The 20,063-nt window shown below is 43.9% G+C and overlaps 1 protein-coding gene across 6 annotated transcripts in view; it reads left to right on the top strand.

Annotated features, from left to right (window-relative positions):
- GPAM (glycerol-3-phosphate acyltransferase, mitochondrial) overlaps positions 1-20,063 on the top strand; it is a 103,113-nt gene that overhangs the window by 52,599 nt on the left and 30,451 nt on the right. For 3 of the 6 annotated variants that reach the window (XM_082721367.1, XM_082721368.1, XM_082721366.1), the window contains exon 2: positions 18,813-18,943. In XM_082721367.1, the coding sequence (XP_082577493.1) occupies positions 18,842-18,943 (102 nt within the window). In that variant the 5' untranslated portion in view covers positions 18,813-18,841. Of the gene's footprint in view, positions 1-16,745; positions 17,167-17,260; positions 17,458-18,812; positions 18,944-20,063 lie in introns of those variants that run through there. The other 3 variants (XM_082721363.1, XM_082721364.1, XM_082721365.1) reach the window with 3 other exon arrangements.

Here is a 20,063-nt window from a genome sequence, read left to right as displayed (position 1 = left end):
TATCTTTTGGAAAGAATCAGTTTCTGGCAGTCTCTACCTTGACCTAATGTGACCACTTAATCACTCATATTTTTCACTTGCCTATTTAATTATTAGAAGAAAAAATTTTTTTGACTTGATAATTATGTTTTGGTTTGCAATCCTAAGAAGAGGAAAAAGAGGGAGCAAAACTGATGGGCAACTAAGGCCTCTAGTGAGCACTCTGCTCTCTCAGCCTTGGTCCCAAGTTTTCTGGAACCTTCCCCGGCTGCTTATTCAGGGTGTCATCCAGACTTGGGAGCAACAGGCTTGGTCCACTTACTTGTATTTGGTTTGCCTGGACTCTTTGGCCAACACAGTCCTTTCCACTGAACTCCTCCCACTTGTAACGGGCAGCCCTCTTGTTGGTTAGCAGCTTGAGGTCTGGCAAGAACAATGTAGAAGGCTTAAGGGTCTTTCTCATCATGGCTTTGCCATCAATCCATTGTGTGGTCCTGGGCAGGTCATCCTTCTCTCTGGGTCATGGTTTCCTCATCTGTAAAACACGTTGGATTAGATCAGAATTTCTCAGCTTGACCCTATTGACATTATGGGCCAGATCATTTTTGTTGTGGGGCTGGCTGTCCTCTGCATTGTAGGATGCTTAGCAGCATCCTGTCTTCTACCTACTGGTTTCCAGTAGTACTCTTCCCCTCTTTTGTGATGATCGAAAGTATCTCTAGACATTTCCAAATGTCTTCCTGGGGGCAGAATTATCCCCAGTTGAAAACTATTGGATTAGATTGACCCAATTGGATTGGGTTTGAGAAACCACATTGAGTTGTTAATCTCTCCTGTTTTATTGAGCACCTACTGTATACTAGGCACTATATTTGGTTTTGTACCTTAAATATTTTTTTACAGATATTCCATTGAGTAAGTGCCGTCTACTTCACAAAAATCTGAGTAAGAGCTAGGCATTGAGATAGAATGAAAAAAGAGAATCTCTCTTTGGATTCTTACTAGCCTCATCTCTAAAACATCAACTTTACACACGGTTGTCAGGACCTAATGCTTAGTGTATATAAAGGACCTTAGATCATAGTAGACATCCAATAATTAAATTCATTCTCCTTTCTTACCCACCCCTTAGAGAATCAGATCTGCACAAAACATTAACTTTATCAGCCTTGCTCTGCCGTCTCTAGACATCTACCCTTCACCGACCACGTGCGGCCTTCCCTCTCCCCAGTCAGTCCAGTACTGATATGTCTTCTTTAAAAATCTCAAACTGGGGGGCACCTGGGTGGCTCAGTGGGTTAAAGCCTCTGCCTTCGGCTTAGGTCATGATCCCAGGGTCCTGGGATCGAGCTCTGCATCGGGCTCTCAGCCCTGCACTGGGCTTTCAGTTCAGAGGAGGGAGCCTGCTTCCTCCTCTCTCTCTCTGCCTGCTTCTCTGCCTACCAGTGATCTCTGTCTGTCAGATAAATAAATAAAATCTTAAAAAAAATCTCCAACTGTTTGTTTCAAGGAGAGCCCCCTCACTGCAGTCTCTTCTATCACCAGATTATTAACTTGGTCCATTTTTGAAGGAGTTGCCTCTCTCTAGGGAAGAAAAATAGTCTTCAGAGTCTGGAGAATCACCAAGATTTGCAGAGGCCATTGTTTCATGTTTGCTTTGCCTGATGGCAATAAGGATCCAAGGAAGAGGGAGCTCCTGCTCTATGAGTTATCAGCACTGCCTCTCTGGGGCCATTGGTTGGGCCATGGGTTTTAGCATGGGTTCTGAGTGTCTCAAGGGCAAAGACCATGCATTGTCTTCTGTGGGAGCTCCCGCACCATCTCCTCCAGGGAAAACATGTTGGTGTTCGGTAGCCTGACATGGCGAGAGGCATCATGGTGCGGTGATAGGGATTTCAGGGCAATGGAGTTGGAATCTGTATTTTCCTTTCCAGTCAGATCCTGACCAGGGGCTCTGGGGAACATGCAGACAGTGTAATTCTTGGGGAAAAAAATGGTTCATGCTCAAAGCCCAGCTCTGTCGCTTCCTCTTTGTTTCACCTTGGGACATTTATGTTATTACTTGGAACCTCAGCTGTTGTATCTGAGAAGTCTGCAATCACAGGGGTCCCTTTTCACAGGGAGGTTGTGAGAATGAAATGCTAGAAGATGTGGACAGTATACGGTACAGTCCTGGTAAATATTAAGTGCTCAATAGAAATCCACTTTGATTGAAAATAGGTATCATCTTAAATAGTAACTATAAACAATAATAACTAGGACAGGTATTAGACAACAAAAAGAGGGATTTGGGTGGTTGAAAACGTAGATATGAGATTGACTTGTTCCATTGCTCATGAGAAAACAGGCTCAGAAGGGGAAGCGAAGGGAAGAGCGCCCAGGTTACTGGCAGAGCTGGGGGAGGTCTTGCATCTCTAGATTCTCCTTCACATGCTGGTTCTGCCACGCTGGGGCTGCTTTCCTGTGTTAAAGAAACGAAATACTCACTGACACCTGTAAACATGGTCAGGCAGACTCTTCAGGACTCCCCAGAGGCATGGGGACCATCACGATGGGGCTTTTTACAGTGGGTAGGACAGACTGGGCTTATCTCCAAATACAGCACTGGCAGGGAGGGGGGAGGGGTCAGCAGATGGAAAAGTACTAAGCGGAAACAGCAAGGGTAAGGGGGACTCTGACTCAACCGACCTAACCGGATTCTTCACCGAAGACAGGCCGGGGTGGTCAGGCAAGACCTGTAGGCTGCTGGAGGGTGCCGAGCCTGATCAGATAGGAAAGTCAGGGACCTGGTGAAACTGATGTAGCAGTGTTCTTGCTAACACTGGGTTTTACTAGAACGTGCACAGAGGGTCTTAGGAGAAGGTCCAGGAGACCACCTAAAGTTTGAATTTTTGTGGCCTGCCCAACTATTTAAAGCCCATGTTTGGAAAATTACATACAGATTGGGGAAAATGTGCCTGTTGGTTTAAGCACTATGTGCTGTTCCCGGAGGGAAACTTTTTTCTAGGTAAGAGAGAATGAATATTTGTCTAATGGGTTTGTGATGACCTAGGGTTGCCCAAGAGAAAAGCAGAGTGTGAGAGGAGGCTTAGCACCTCCAAAACTCCCCGGCCACACCAGCCTGTCCTTCTGTAGAGCCCACCACTACAGGAACTATGGCCTTTGTCCCTGCTTCTCCACCTTCTCAAAGGTCAGCCCTTACCTCCCAGCCCAGGCCCAAGGCACTGGTGGGCTGATCTTTTCCTTTAATGGGGACATTCAGTCTCAAGAGCTGCTATGAATGACCGTAATATAACTGAGCACAAATTGTGTTCCCCTTCCCAGTAAAGTACAAGAGATTGCCCTGGCCTGGCTCCGAGCTGTGATTCATAGCGTATCTTTCACCTCTTGCCAATAACTGTAAGCTTGCTTGAGAAGGAAAGACTGAAGGTTTTAGTCTCACTGTTGAAAGAGGAAGAATTTTAACAGAGTGGCTTTCTACACTTGGTCCTTCAATATTGACCATTTGGGGGCTTGCTTGCAGTGGGAGGTTATGTGGTTCTGTTCAGACACTGGCATCACGTCTAATTCATGTGATGCAAAATCAGGTATAACTACATGTGAATGGAACCTTGGTAAAAATGGAATAACTTAATTGAATTAGTTTGTACTGTACTCTTAAATGATGGTCATAGTTCAGTTAAGAGGTTGAATTAGTAGAGTCCGATTTCCTATCAGAACTCTATCTCTTACTCTATCTTTTTCTATGTAAGTTAAAACTTACCTGAAAATGGCCATCTTTCTTATCTAAAGAGCTATCAGCGGCACAGAGCACATATTTTAATGTTTGCCTTTTATTCCCCTCCTCTTTTGTTTAACCCCCTTCTGGCATAGCGTATCATCAAATTATGAATTAAACGAGGGATATGGGGGCACCTGGGTGGCTCAGTGGGTGAAAGCCTCTGCCTTCGGCTCAGGTCATGGTCCCAGAGTCCTGGGATCGAGCCCTGCATCAGGCTCTCTACTCAGCAGGGAGCCTGCTTCCCTTCCTCTCTCTCTGGCTACCTCTCTGCCTACCTGTGATCTCTGTCTGTCAAATAAATAAATAAAATCTTTAAAAAAAAAAAAAAGGAGGGATCTGGGCCAAATCCTGCCAACCATTTGTTTTGCAAATAAAGTTTTATTGGCACACAGCCACATCCATTTGTTTATGTACTGTCTATATCTGTTCTCATGCTACTATGGGATTGTGAGTTGCATAGTTGTGACAGGGACCACATGGCCCCCAAAGCCTTAAGCATTTACTAGCTGGCCCTTTATAGAAAGAGTGTCTGATTCCTGATTTAGAGTATGAGTGTTGGAGTCAAACATGCCTAGGTTCAAATCAGGTCTTGGTTACTTGCTAGCTTGTAACAAGCTAGTTTTAACATTGGAAACACTGGCAGAACCTCTCCAAAACCTAATATGTACCATAGGGATAATTGATAAATACCTACCATGGAGGGGTGGTGTGAGAATTCAGTGAGAAAAGCATTTGTGTCTGGCACAGAGCAAATGTTATCCCTGAGCATTCATTTGGCCCACAAATGTTTATCTAGTGGTTTCTGTGGGCTAAACTGGCATTGGGGGGCAGGGGGAGGGGGAGGGCAGGGTAGGAGGGTGGGGTGGGGGGGCATGGCCATCGCAGAGATTGACTTAGAAGGTCCGGGCTCTACTAGAGCTTACATTCTAATGGGGGAAGAGAGGAAACATAAAGAAAATGAATCACTGATTATTATCAGACAGTGATAAATGCTATAAACAAAATAAAATAGGATGGCACAGAAGAAAGTGACAAGGCAGGGAACACAAAGTTGCTAGCCAAGACAAGACCTGCACATAAGAATGAGTCAGCCATGTACAGATCCAGAAAAAGAATGCTCCTGATAGCAGGAACAAGTAAGGAATCCCTGAGCCAGGGATGATTCAGGATGGTTTAAGAAGAGGGATGGCCTCGGGGACCAGGGCTGTAGGGGAGAGGAGGATGGCGGAGGTCAGCAGGGGTAAGAGCATGCTGACACTTGTGGGCCTTGAGAAGATTTTAGAAGCAGAGGTGCAATCTGAGACCATAATGGAGCAGAAATGAGGTCCTTGGCCTCATTCTCTGACCTTTGTTGTAAATATATTATTCTTCCTCTTTGGTGTCTGGCATGTGACACTGTTAGAAACTGGAGACAGAAAGGGGTTAGGGAGTCCTCATCAAATGGGAAGCTTTTGGTTGTGGCAAGCCCATCCCACCACCCTGGCTGATCCCAGTCGCCCCACTTGGGCTCGTCTCCTTACAGTACCCCTGACTCACCCAAAGATCTATTGGCCGATGCCATTACCTCTTTGAAATTTTTCTTATCAGGAGGCTTTAATGCCTCTCCAGGCAGAGCACTTAAGGTGAAAACCAGTTAATGTAATCTTAAAACACTCTAAAAAATTTCCAGCAATATAAGACCACCAGATAATCATTTTGTCCCTAGGGTCACTCAGAACTCACAGCTCAGTTCCCATAATTAGCATTTCTTTTGTGTCTGAATCACTGAACAGGCGTGAAGAGCCCCAGTGATAATATTTTGCCTGCTGGACATTTTAAAGAGAGCAGAGCCATAGATACAATCAGTTACCCAAAATGCCTCTGGAGTTGCTGATAATAATAGCCATGTGGCGTTTCCCAGGTTCAAAGCTGTGCTGCAAACCTAGCTTCCTTAAATTAAAAATCTACCTTTAGTTTACCTACCTTTATTGGCTTTGGAAGACTCTTCCTCTTCATCCTCCTTCTTCTTCATCCTCTTCCTCATCACCAAAATCCTTTATTGGAAAGTACTTATCTGACTAATAGTAATTAGACTTCCTTTACAATGTACCAATACGTGTTTCTGTCTCATCTTGCCTTTAGACATTGTTCAAAGAACAAGATTCCGAATGGGGCTGTCTTCCAACCCATGCTTTCAAACACTGATTCTTAATCTGGAATCCATGAATGACCTTGGGCAGGGCAGGGGGCATGGAGAGTGGGTGACGAACCCCCTGAAATCAATGTGAACTTCTATATGTACCTCCCCCCCCCCGCCCCTCAGGAGAGGGTCTAGAGTTTCATCAGATTCTCAAAGTGTTCCCCTGACTCTAAAAAGTGGAGTCTTTAAGACTTTAGTGACACAACCCCATAGCATAGTCACCGAAGGAAAACTCTGTGCAAATGTGTAAGTGGAAAAGGGACGTTGTTGGGGTTGGAGCTGGGGAAGCCCGTGATTCTGAACTACCACACTGATTGATTATGAACCTAGATCCTATGAAGCCTCCCAGACTAGATATTTTCCCAGAAACTCTTAAGATATAATATATATATAATGCGAACATTATATATTGGCCACTATTCACCAGCTCTGTCTAGCGGGATCTTCCATATTTTAACTTTGAGTCTTCACAGCCACCCTACAAAGCAGATACTATGACTAGTCTTGCTGTACAGATAAGGGAAATGGGGCACAGAGAGATTAAAACCATAGATTGAGTTTGCAGTTAACATTCCAAGACCCTCCATAGTCCTGGATAATGTATCTTGTCAATCTGTAATTAATGGTCTAGAGTAATTACTATTTCGGACATGTCTGAATGGTAGCCATGTTGTAATCTTCAAACACATGCCTAATTAATAATAGGATTCCTGTAGGGGCGTCCTCCAGTTTTGCGGATAAGAAGAGATTGCAGGTCATGTGCAGAGGAGAGCCAGCTGACTACTCTTATAATTAAAATCTGTCTAAGAGCGTCGCTGTGGTTTATAAAATGGGGTTACTGAGTATGTAGATAATTTTACTGTAACTATTATCACCATTCAAAAATTCCTGCCATGTACCTAAGGCATGCCATGACACTGTAGAGCTTAAAGCTAACTAAGCCTTCTCTCTGAGAGGTTACAATTTCCTTCATTCCAGGAGGGGATCAGTTTATGGGGCTTTCGATATAATTCATGATATATTTTTCAACAGTTAATGAGCAGGTGACCTAGAAGTTTAGGGACTATCCTCTAAAAACATCATTTATAATTAACCTAGAGAAAACCAACATTGTGGATATGAAGGTTTACTTAATCCCATCTATAACCTACAGTGGTTACTAGGAATTCTACAATTCATGGATGAATGCTAAATTTATATATGTGTGCCAGTGATTTAGGTTGGAACCCTGGACCAGAACTGACAGCTTTTGGAAAAAGTAACTATAAAATAAGTTGATCAAGGGGAATACTGTTTTGCCATCTCCTAAGCAGAACTGGATGTACAAGAGGAATGCAGGAGGTGTACGTCACCCAGTGAAGGGTCAGCCTCAGTGACCTGTGCAATCAACGGTATAACCAAGTGGGACTACAGGAGGGGATTGTACCCTGTGACTCAGGATTATGGAAAGCCTATCATACAATATCTTACTTTCATGTCAGAGATCATCCTTGTAATCCATCTCAAATATTCTATGGGATAATATGACAACCATCAGAAAAGATTTGGTAAAAATCACAGCCAGTTGTATTATTTTGCTTTTTCAGGTTTTGCTTTCTATCAGGTAATTTAGAAAATTGGAAACTGTTGATAACACTCTTTGGAAACCTTTTATTTTAGGAAATGTGTAAGTAAAAAGCTAAAGATGGTTATAAGGGGTACGTTCGGAACACCCAACATTTTCTAAAAGAAAATCTTGGAGCTTCTGTGTCCCCACAAGTAATAAAACTAGATGTCTTTAAAAATATTCTAACTGGAGATTTAGTTAAACTTTGTGGATCTTCCTGATTAGATTTAATAAGTGAAGTTCTAGCTTACTTTTCTCTCATTAGAAAATGAATAATTTAAATGCAAAGTAGTTTTGCTTCTCCTTGTCCTCTTCATGAAAACTTTTTTCCTTTTTGACAAAAACTGATTCTAAGGAGGAAGTAGAAATAAGTCTCTCTCCAGCCATTTCTAACTTCCAAGTATTTTCAAATTCCTCCCTTCAAGTGTCCTGGGCACATATGTGTTTGCCTCTCAGCCTCTGCTTTGCCTTGTTCTCCATTGCGGATCCTTACCCATGGAAGACCACCACCCTGGTGTGGCTGGTCACCACTGGAGACCTGGGCCCCTATTCACCCTGGTGTTTATGTTGTTCCCTCTCCTCTGACCCAGGAAGGGGGAGGATGGGTGATCTGCTTCCTATCTCTCTACCAAGCTTGAATACATGTTTCTCTAAGACCCATAGAGTCCTGAGCCCCTAAGACTCTTTGGTTTGTTATTGCTCCTGGAATACTTCTGTTCTCAAAGTTATACTTGTCCACAACTATTAATAGCTGTAATAGCCACTCACACTCTCCTTTATTAAATAAGTAATCACATCTTGTACTTAGACATTCAACGAACAGATCTTGAGCACCTGTTTTGTGCAAGGCACTGTTGGGTGCTAGGAAATTGAGAAGGGAATGGAATTTAAGAGGGACAGGCAGATGTTAAATGGCTAATTCTACAGCCAAGTCTTCAATTAAAATTGTGATAAGTCCCATGTGGGAGAAGCATCTGACAAGGGGTCTGACTTAGTCTGGGGGTCAGTGAGGGAGCTGGGAACTGAGCTGTGTTACGAGGCATGGATTGTAGAGAAAAGAGGGGCTTGTGGTGGGGACCACTGCCAGCAGATGAAGCAGTATGTGCAGGAGAAGGGCAGAGCCATCTTACTGAAGGACTGAAAACAAACCAGGGTGGCCCAAGTCAGAGACAAAGAGCAAGTGGGAGCAGAGGAGGGTGGGAAGATTAGCAGGCCAGGTCTGAGACTTTTCCTAAAAGTCTCTGTCGTAAAAGTCCTAAAAACTATAACAACAGCAGAACGGACTTTAATCACTTGCAGTGGGGATCAGGCAAAGAAATGGGAGTGTTTGAAATGCTCAGTGTTGCATTTTCAAAGGTCCATTCTGGCTGCTGTGTGGGATGTCTGCATGGGAAGCAGACATGAGAAGCCTTCGTAGGAAGTTTTGTGTTTCCCATGGAGGATGGTAATGGCCTGCATTAGGATAGTGCAGGTGGAGAGGAGGAAATGGGTGGTGGGTTGAAAGCTATTTAGAAGGTTACATTGCTGGAAGTTGGTGTTGGATTGGATCTAGGAAGAAATTAAGAATGACTCCTGAGTTTCTGATCTGCTGAGAAAATAGGGAGTAAGAATGAAGGACGACCTTGAGTCAGCAAACGTTGCCAAGGAAAAAACACCCAGGTAGGGAGAAGGAAGTCCAGGAGAGCATGGGGTTGTGAAAGCCGAGGAAAGGCCTTGCCCCTTCCACTAGAACTTGAACTTGCTCAGCAAGTCATCAGTATCTGACAACCTGATGTCATGCAGATGGTAGTATAAAAGCAGAAGGGCTCTGGGTAAGTCTGGGCACTCACCATCTAGTCCACATGAGGATCCCTCTTCCAGAAGACAAGATGCTTCATGTCCAGCTAACATCTCAACTCCATAAACCACCAAGACAATATCTTCCAGAAACCGACGGCGATTTTCAGAGAGGTGACCTAAAGCAGTTTTTAGGAACAAAACTACAAGTTGTCTTCAGAAACGCAACAAAAGCACAACAAAGGCAAGCTTTTATGAGGTCATATGGGGTGGTCTGGCCTGTTAAAAGCTCCCAAATCTCTTCATTCCAGATTGGGAATTTTGGTTTATCCATCCCAACCAGAAGGTTCACTGAGATTGTTCTGATAATCATTAGAGTTATTTGTTAATGTTTGGGTATCTTGTTTCGGACACATGGTAGGATGACATTTTCTCACCTACTTGCTTCATACAGAGCTCCAGCTAATGAAATTGGAACTCAAGCCTTATATGGATTAAGAGCCAGTGGGTGCTTTATACTCTCTGCTCTTGACCTCAGCAAATAAGGAAGTATGTGTCAACATGGAGCCTCCCCAGTGACCTTGGTGAGCAGAGCTTCTATAATAACCTGCCCTTTACATGTAGCATACACAAGAAATAAACTTTGTTGTCTTAAGACTCTGAGACATTTGTTACTGTATCATAACTTAGTCCATTCTGACTGATACAGAGACACTTTTTTCCAGAACAAAGTAACCTTAAGAGTTCCTATGAGTTCCAAAGATTTTAGGACAAATTCTTTGCCAGGGTTTAAACTCAAAGAATTAAGATCTCTCTTTTGTTTCCAAAGTCTCTGCAATAGGAGACCTACTGACAATGATAGTAATAGCTTCTATTTAGTAAATCTTAACCATGCAGCAGGTGCTATGTTAATTATCTTGCATATATTATTCCATTTAATCTCAAAATAACCCAATAAGGAAGTGGACGTGAGCAAATCCACTTTAAAAATGAGAGAACTGGGGCTCAGAGAGCTTAAATAACTTGCCCAGGGTTACGCAGCTGGTAAATGGCAGAACCAAGATCGGAATCCAGGGTGTCTGGCTCCAAAGTCCTTGCAGTATTCTCAGACATTCTGCTAGAAGTATTGAGTTGTTTTCCACTGATGTCCTCACTCACAGTTCAGTTCTAATGCCAACCCCATCTGAATATCTTTGTGGAGTGGGGTTTAACATAAAGATATGCTTTTCAGACTTGGGACTCGACTACCCTAACTGCTAGGCCCGCACCAAAGCTCGTTGAAAATGTTTGTTTTGTGTTTGTGCTCTAGAATCAGATAAATTTGAATTCAAATGGTGGTTCTACCAGGTCCTGGAGTCACTTAACCTCTCCATATACCTCAGTTTCTCCATCTGAAAAATGTGGGTAATAATTGTTCCTGGCTCATGGGGCTGTGGGAAGGGTGGGGCCCTTCTTTTTCTGTTTGCTCTTAGATCCATTCCCCTCCTTTCCTGCTCTATTTTATGTCCGGGAGGGGAGTGGTCCCTGCAAACTCATTCCTTAGGCTTCTATGCAGTTTGTTTCAGCACGTAGGAGGGGCTTGCAGGTGGAGGGAGGCTGAAAGGGGGGAAGCCAGGGAGGGGGTCCCTCCCTTTTCAGGTGGCATCTCCAGCCGTGGCAGCCTTGTGGGTTGGAGGACCCAACCCTTTGGGGTCCTCCTAGGTAACCCCCCCCTCCTTGGTCCTTGGTCCTAGATGTTGCTTAGGTGGCTCTGGCTCCTGGTTCTGTCAATATTTTACTTTGTTGCTCCAGCCCTAGGGTACTGATCTGTTGTTGCTAATCTCTGGGCTGCCTCAGGGTTCCCTTTTGTTCTTTCAGCTCTCCCAAGACCTTCCTAAGATGGATTCTGTGTGAAAATTACACTTTCAGTGGTCTGACCTGGCTTGTTTTCCAGGTTGTGCCACGATTGATACAGAGGATTGCTTCAGATAATGCCTCCAAAGTACTTAGAACACTGCTTGGCACATTAGAAGTGCTCAACCAATGGTAGCTTACAAAGTGCGCCTGCTTTCCTCTTACCTAGATTCTCTGTGGCCTGTTGGCCCCAGGCAGGCCCTTGCCCACATCATAGCTCCTGAGTCACTGCCTTCTCCTTCCAGGTTGGCCAGGTCCCAGGACCTGGGCTTCTGTTTTGATTCATCCTCCTCTAATATTTATAGAGTAAAGGGCCTGTGAATTCCTCCATGACATTATTGACATGTCACAATGTTATGTTTAATTTTTGAGATTTCTTATGGTGTCTTGAAAATCCCGGCTTTACCTGGCCCCTCTGGCTTCCCAACACCTCCCTCTGCCACTTTCCTACTTATTCCCCCCCTGTCCACGCCGCTCACTTCTGTCTCCCAGCCCCATCCTCCCACAGGGTTTTGCCATGTGGACTTCCTGCTCCTTGGAAAGGTCTTCTGTGAGCTCCTGTCAGACATGGTCCTTCTCACACCACAGTCTTGGCTTGGCTGCTCCTTCCTTAGAGAGGCCCTCCCTGACCACCTTCTCTAATGCTGGTTACCTCTGTTGTCCTCTGTGACAGAGGCTGTTTGGAACTTCACTGTACTTTTCCAGAGCATGTCTCCCTCCTGACCAGCCAGAGGCCATCAGACTCTTAACACCACCGGGGCAGATCCGTGTGACATCCCCATATCGCCATCTTGTATCCTCAGGTGCTAAAAAGATGGGCCCCAAAGGGGCTCTCAGTCAGTATGTTAGGAAAGAATGGATATCAAAGTAAGTGCATGTCAAGGTCCATGGAAGTCCAATAGTGATCATTCTTGGGATGTGCCTCTTCTCCCTTATGGGCACCTGTGTTGTGCAGAATGCCTGTCAGCCAGTTTCCTTCACCACTGTTGCTTGCCCAGGCCCTGCATGGTATGTGGGCCCCATTCCCTCCACAACACAATTGGCCACTGGGATCTTCACTGAGGCTCCCAAGACTCTAGCCTTCTGGTCCTCTGAGTCCTCCCATGGTCACCCTCCTTCTGCAGACTGACCACCTCCACTGGCCCTGCATGAGGCACTCTCGAGTGGAATCCAGAACCAGCTCCCTCAACGCTTAGCCCCTTCTCAGTGCTTGGGCCATGTGGGTCCCTGCCTGCTTCTCAGACAAGATCTTCTTGCACAACCCACAGGATTGTGTCTTCTTACACAACTCACAGGATTCCACAGGAAAAACAAAAGGCTCATTCAGGGTTTGTCTTCTTGGTGAACAACCTGATCAATAGTTTATCATTTTTTGACTTTCAGTAACAAAAAGGCAGATACTTGCAATCAGCCTCCCTTAAGGGCTTGGGGAATCTTGAGATTTGAACCCAAGAGTATGGCTGGATGCCTTGGGAAAAGGGGAAAAAGTAACTTCCATTTCTTAACCATGAACTTAATAGTTGTAAAAAAAAAAAAATCAACTTGCAAGCTAATTTCTTAATTACCCTGCTCCACTAGTTCTCTGATCCTATGCCTCAGATGCTCTCTGGAAATAGTGCCCTGCCCTGAGGCACAGCTGATGGCTGAAAGAAAGTCTGGAACCCTGCCTAGTTCCTGCAGGATTTCCTTCTTGGCCGTAGAGGTGTGGGGGGTTGAGTCCTGTCAGATAGCCCATCCTGTAGGAGGTCCTGGCTGAGCAGCCAACCCCAGGACCCCTGGATCTTTAACCTGAGCCCAAAGCAGCTGCTTAACTGACTGAGCCACCCAGATGCCCTCTTTGAATACTTTAAAGATGCCACTTCCCTGATTTCCTGTTTGCAAATTTCTGATAAGAAATCTGTCCTCATTTTATCTTTGCTCCTTTGTATAGTGATTTTTTTTTTCTCTATGATTTTAAGATTTTCAATTTACCACTGGTTTTAAGCAATTTAATTGTGATGTTCCTTGGTATAACTTTCTTTATAGTTGGGCTTCTTGGATTTGTGAGTTTATAGTTTTTATCAAATTTGGGAAGTTTTCAGCTACTATTTCTTCAACTATTTTTTTCTGTCTCCCCTGACCCCTCCTCATTCCCATATTTCTCCTGTCCTTCAGGGACTCTAGTTATGTGTATGTTAAGCTCACTGATACTCTGTTTGTATATTCAGGCTTTTTATTCCTCTGTATTTTACTTTGGATAGTTTCTATTGCAGAGTTTTCAGGTTCTTTAACACCCCCCCCCCTGCCTTCTCCTTCCAGGTTGGCCAGGTCCCAGGACCTGGGCTTCTGTTTTGATTCATTCTCCTCTAATCTTTATAGGGTAAAGGGCCTGTGAGACCCAGTAATGTTAATCCGCTATTAGTCCCACAGAAGTGTAGGGATGTGTGTGTTAAAAATCTCAGACAATGTTTTTATGATTTCTAGGTATTTGCTTTGGGTCTTTTTAAAGATTTCCCATATCTCTATTTCTTTGGCCATATAGAATATAGTTACAATTTTTTTTAATGTCCTAGTTTACTAATTCTATAATTTCTGTGACTCTTTCAAGTTTGGATTGTTTTAAAAGGCCACCTCTGCATTTTGAGATGGACTTAGAAGTAAAAAAGTTCAAGAAAAGGAATTCTTGTTTTTCTTCCTGCTCCTTTTTTTTAAAGAAAAAAAGGTTTTTTTAGAGGTCTATTTATTTATTTATTTATTTGACAAACAGAGATCACAAGTAAGCAGAGAGGCAGGCAGAGAGCAGAGAGCGTGGTGTGGGGCTCAACCCCAGGACTCTGAGATCATGATCTGAGCTGAAGGCAGAGGCTTAACCCACTGAGCCACGCAGGAGCCCCCAAGAAAATTTTTATTTATTTATTTGAAAGACAGGGAGAGAGCATGAGTGGGGCAAACTACAAAGGGAGAGAGATAAGCAGATATCCCACTGAGCAGGGAACCTGATGTGATGAGGGGGATCAATCCCAGGACTCCAGGGTCATGACCTGAGCTGAAGGCAGATGCTTAACCAACTGAACCACCCAGGTGCCCCTCCTTTACCCTTTCAATTGATTGATTTTTCTCCTTATATGGGCTATTTTTCCCTACGTGTTTTTTTGTTTTGTTTTGTTTTTTGTTTTGTTTTGTATGCCTGACCATTTTTGATTGGATGCCAGAATTTTGTGAATTTTATCTTGTTGGGTGCTGGATATTTCTGATTTTCTATAATGCTGTTGTACTGGTTTGGGGACACTTTATTCTTGGAAATGGTTTGATTCTTTTGGTTCTGGCTTTTAAGATTTCTTTGGTAGGACCAGAACAGTATTTACTCTATGATCATTTTTACCCCACTACTAAGACAAGACCTATTGAATCATGAATTATGAGGTTTCTGATCTGAGTGCCAAGATCGGGTCCTATTCCTGGTCCTATATAATCATTGGGTATCTTTCCACTCTGATTTGTGGGAACAGAACTATTCCTTGCGCTGTGCAAGCTTTGGTGATTGTTCTCGCCCTCTGTCTGGGTGGCTTTTCCCCTGGCCACGGGTGGCTTCCTCACACTCACACACTTAATCAGCTGAAGATGAACAAGGCCTTCTGTAGGTCTCCAGAGCTCCTTTCACTCTATAGTTCTCTTCTCTCCGGCACTCAACCCCCAGCTCCCACTGTTTTGCCTTTCCCAGTCTCCCAGTTCTATTTCCTCAACTCAGGTGTCTGTTTAGCTCTTCCTTGATTCTCTGCACTGCTTCCTGGCCACTTTCTCAGGCGGTAAGCAGAGTCAATCAGAGTGCTCACCTCATTCATCTGCTCTCCCTTATGCACCACTGTTGCATTTCTGCCTATTTATTTACTTTATTTACTTGTTTTAGTAAGAGAGTAAATTCAGTCAGTGCTGTTCCATCTCGGCTGGCTAGACTGGATTACTATAAATGATTGTTATTCTGTTGATAAAACAGATTGCTGTGTCAACTGTTTCCAAAACAGTTCCCATTAGGTAACCTGAAACATCTTGCACAGCAATCCGCATCTCCTGCAAGTACAGTACATCCTTGTGCAATGTGTGTTACAGAAGAGTTGCCTACAAATAAGGTCTGTGTAAGATAATCTGATTTTTCCCTCTGCCTTCCATTTGCATTCCTGCAGTACTCTCTCTACATCATTTCTCATCACTTTTTCTTTAGCTGTGACTTCAAGCTCTGAGATTTTCCTTTGTCCTCCGCCCCCCTTTTTTTTCTTTTTCGTTAAGGACCAGTAATCTATACACAAAATGTCATGATGTTGGGGGATTAGAATTCATTGCATTCTTGTCAACACAGTCCTTGAGTACTCAGTGCTTAACTCAGAGTTAAGGTCTGTGTGGGGTAGAATAGAGGCAGGCTTCAACTTCAAACCAGCTCAGTCTTTTTTTCCCCCCATATGAATAGCTACTTCTGCAGTTTTGGATTGTTTTAAAAGGCCACCTCTGCATTTTGAGATGGACTTAGATGTAGAAAGTTCAAGAAAAGGAATTCTTGTTTTCCTTCCTGCTCCTCAGTTTCAGCAATATTTATTGTTTATTACAACAGTGCTATTGTATTAGCTAAGAGACTGAGACAAGTCAATGACATTGATGATGAGTTCATAACGTTATGGAAGAATGACATACATTGATAAAGACCCAAGGTGTGGCACTGCAGTAAATCTGTGAGATTTCACAGAAGGGTGTGATTACTGAGGGCTGGAGAGATTAGGGTAGGTAGGCTTGGAGACCTAGTTCAGGAGGGAACTATGGAATTTAGGAAAACGTGGTGAGCACAATTAGGAGTATGGGAGCCCATGGTTTGACGAGGGACAACCAGAGAGGTTGGAGTAGGAGCTTCTACTGGAGAACAGTGGGGAAAGTAGAGGAGGTCTTATGTGCCAGGCTTGGGCATTTGGGCTGTGAGAGCTCTGGATGGTTTTCGAAGGGAGGACATGGAAGCTATGTTTCCATGAGAGGGTTAGGGTTAATGTGTGCAGAGCTGATGAAGACTGGTGGCAGGGGTATAAGCATTTGTTTATGACTTAATCATCTTTGTATTCCCATGTGCTGGTTCAAACTTAATGCTTGTTGCTAAGGTGCGTGTAAAAGGTGATCCTTTGCATTCCAAATTACTAATATTCTTGATAATCACTGGCCTTGTCAATGGCATGACGAGTATTGTGAAAGAACTTCGTGCCCCATGTAGAATTAAAGGTAGGCAAATTTGGACTCAGGCTCTTTCAAGCCTTGTTTCTCTTTGAACTCATTCTGTTCCAAGGCACTCAGTCATTGTTACAGAAATTACACAACAGGGTCGCTCCCAATCCCCACCTCCCCCAACCCTAACAATTTCGGCATATTCTTACAAATCTCCTATGACAGACCACACATGCACACGGGAACCAAAGAGCCCAAGCGAACTTTCCCAAAAGAGCCTGAGGCCGGGACAGACTTCCAGATGGGCAGAATCGACACAATGTAGCCCGAGGCGCGCGTGTGCACGAGCGCGCAGCGTGCGCGCGCACAACACCTGCACGTGACTCAGCACCGAGGCTGAGTAACCGATTAGGCACTCACTCTCCATTTTTGGCCCCACCGGGCCCTGGCGTGCACGGGTTCCACGCCGATCCGCACGCGGAGCTCGGGAGCGCCCCCTCGGCCCCCCCGCCACCATTCCGGCGCCCAGCCCGGGGCCGGCGGACTCGCCGAGGCTCCGCTCACTGGCGGACGCCGGTTGCGTCATCGGGACGCGACATTGCAGCGGCACCGGTGGAGACTTGAAGTGCCGGCAGCTGCAGGGGCGGAAGCCGGAGCTGGCGGAGCTGCAGGTGCGGACCGCGAGGGCGAGAGCGGCTGCGGGACGCTGCTCGGGCCCAGAGCGCCGCGACAGGTGCGTCGTCGCCCTCTCCGCTGGACCCGGCGCCACGCCAGCAGGTTGTCCATCTCCCCGGAGCTGCAGGACTCCCCCTGAGAAATGGGCCCGGCTCGTGGGGATGGGGGTCGGGCTGCGGCATGGGTTCCCCTGGGCGGGACGGAGGTTCCTGTGGACTGAGTAGCGTACGCACCTGAAGGCATCGTGGGGGCATTGGCTTTCAGGCAGCTGGGGCTTGTGCTGGGGACAGTCCCATGACACTTAACAGTGACTGGCCTGAGCGCACGCCGTGTGCCAGACGCTGTGTTAGGCGCGTTATAGGCACTGTCCAGCCCTCCCAGCAACCCCAGGAGGTAAGATCTATCATAATATGCCCATGTTCCAGATGGGGAAACCAAGGCGTAGAAGTTAACCAACTTGTTCAAAGTCAGCACAGATGGTCAGCAGTGGAGGATTCGAACTTGTGGATGTTTGGCCCAAGAGCTGATCCCCATATCTCTGTTCCTTTAAAAGTTGGTTCCCCTCAGCTAATAGTCTGGCGCGTCCAGATTTCGTTTTAGTTCTCGACCTTGGATAAACGCTGTAGGGAGGGAGGAGCGAACCGTGACTTCCTATTGGCACCCGACTCTCCCTCCACTACTCCCATGGCTGGGGCCAGCAGCGACTTCTTTTTCTCAGGCAGCAATGGAGCTCCCCCTGTTGTAGCTACATTCTGCTTGTGAAACTGATAGCTGATTTATTTCATAATAGTGAAGAGCTTTCAGGCCAGGTGCATTGCTTTGCTATCGTCTCAACTGGCCTATTAGGTTAGGTTGATGTCATGTTAATTTGTTAAGGACGTACTCTATGGTTGTGCTGAGAATAGTAGTTACCGCAGCAAACCCATATGGGAAGTAACGCTGTTACCCCGGACGTGACCTTTCAGAGTTTTAAAGGAATAACTTAAGGCAGGGTGAGAAGTAGTCAAAAGCTAAAGCAATTTGAGAATTATGTTAGGGAGTTTTTGTATTTTAGGTTAATCTCTGCTTTCTTTAACAGATCACTGTTAATGAACATTTTCCATTAGGGTACGAAAAGCCTTATTGAAAATGATGAAAACTTTTAAATCAGATATTTCAAGACGGTGTGGTTTTGATTTAGAACTTCGTAGGTGTATTAAAAGTGCAAATATCATTGCACTTAAGGTATCACAAGAAATCTGAGAGTTTAATTCACTTTAAGTGGGAAACTCTAAAGGTCCCCTCTTTGCCTTCACCATTTTTACACTGCATATTATGTATGACCAGGAATTCCCAGCACATAATTTTAAAAAATTATCTCTTTGTGCACATATATGTAACTTCTACTTAATTAAACACATACCTTCATCCTCCCAGGAACCTCCCAGTTGTTAATGCAAATGAAATAATTCTTTGTCACCTACCTCAAATAAGCTGTTATTTACCCTTGCACGTTCATGGCTATTTTGCTCAGGAAATATAAAGTTACACATTTTGATTAAAAAAAAAAATCAGAATGGTCTACCAGAGTTGCTGAGTTTAAATACATCAAAGTCTGCTTTTACACGTTGACTAAACATGGTACACATCCACCAGTAGTTCATTTGACATCCTGTGATGGATCAAAATAATGTTGAGGTCAGAATTTTGAGTTTTGGTCTTTACTCTCTGTATTAGTCATTAATTTAAATGGCGTATATTTTTTATAGCACATGATTTGGGAGTTACCTTTTGTGACATGGATGAATCTGCACTGACGCTCGGCACAATAGATGTTTCTTATCTGCCAAATTCATCAGAATACAGTGTTGGTCGATGTAAGCATGCAAATGAGGAATGGGTAAGTTTCATACAGGTTAGGAGCATTCAACCTAAAGATGTTTGTTTCAGTGTTGTTTATGAAGGTAGCTGGAAGCGACATAATATCAAATAGAGGTTAATAGTTAAAGAGACTGCCTCCAGCTGTTAGAAGATATGTTTATGGAGCCTAATATTTAAACATTCTTAAGATTTTTTGTTAATTGGGAAGAAGAAATTGGGTGAGACATTTAAGCACAGTGATTGTGTTAAAAAGCAAAATACTTTGCAAAGAAAAAAGAACCTACTAGGAGTTGTTTTGGGTAGTGTCTTATAAAGATACTTTCTGTGTCTATTTTCTGTAATAAGTATGAATCTTGTAATGGAAATAAGGGCTTTTAAAAAATAAAAATAGGAAATTTAGTATGAAAATCAATTCAAAGGACTTGCATTTTGTATTTTTTTTCTATTTTGACATAGTATGGCATGTTTAAAATATTTCTTGAACACTATCTACTTTATATAAAAAATGATGGGAAGTTTTGGGATTTTTTTTTACTTATTTTTGAGAATGTTGTTTTCAGTGGGATATGAGCAACTGATGAGCAAGTTATTATATGCAGCTTAAAATATTTTACTTTGAATAAAAATAAGGTAAACTTATATAACATTCCTTTAGCCTGACAACAGAGTTTAAAGTTTAAATCATAGAGTTTAAATCCTAGCTCAAATTCTGCTCCTCTGTTCTAAACATTTTGCTCATCGAGTTCATTAGCTGTTCATATCCCAAAGCTAAGGCTTTGTACTACTTTTGTGGGAGTCTGTGGTTGAAGAGGAACAAGATGAACTGTTAGCATATGGATCCAGGAGTCTGGTTTTATTCATCCTGCTGCTTTCACGGGCTTTTTAACCTTGCTCAACTGGTTTTGAATCTCTGAGTGTGCAGTAGTCCTTGCTGGCTACTACTGTTCTTAGGTTCTCAATTTTTGCTTATGTTCCAAGTTTTGTTTCAAGTGTTGATGATGCAGGGGAGTAGTACCATGAAGGAAAATCTCTCTTGAGAAACTTATTACCAAACAAAACCCAAGTCTAGGTTTCTCTTATATCTGAAATATCTTGGTTTTCAAGATCAGGTGGACAAATACGGTCCTCTTGCCATTCAG

Source organism: Mustela nivalis (genome assembly GCF_964662115.1).
Source record: "Mustela nivalis genome assembly, chromosome: 2".
In the NCBI taxonomy this organism is placed as follows: domain Eukaryota; kingdom Metazoa; phylum Chordata; class Mammalia; order Carnivora; family Mustelidae; genus Mustela; species Mustela nivalis.
Note: the sequence above shows the minus strand (reverse complement) of the source record. Positions and strands in the feature narration are given on the sequence as shown.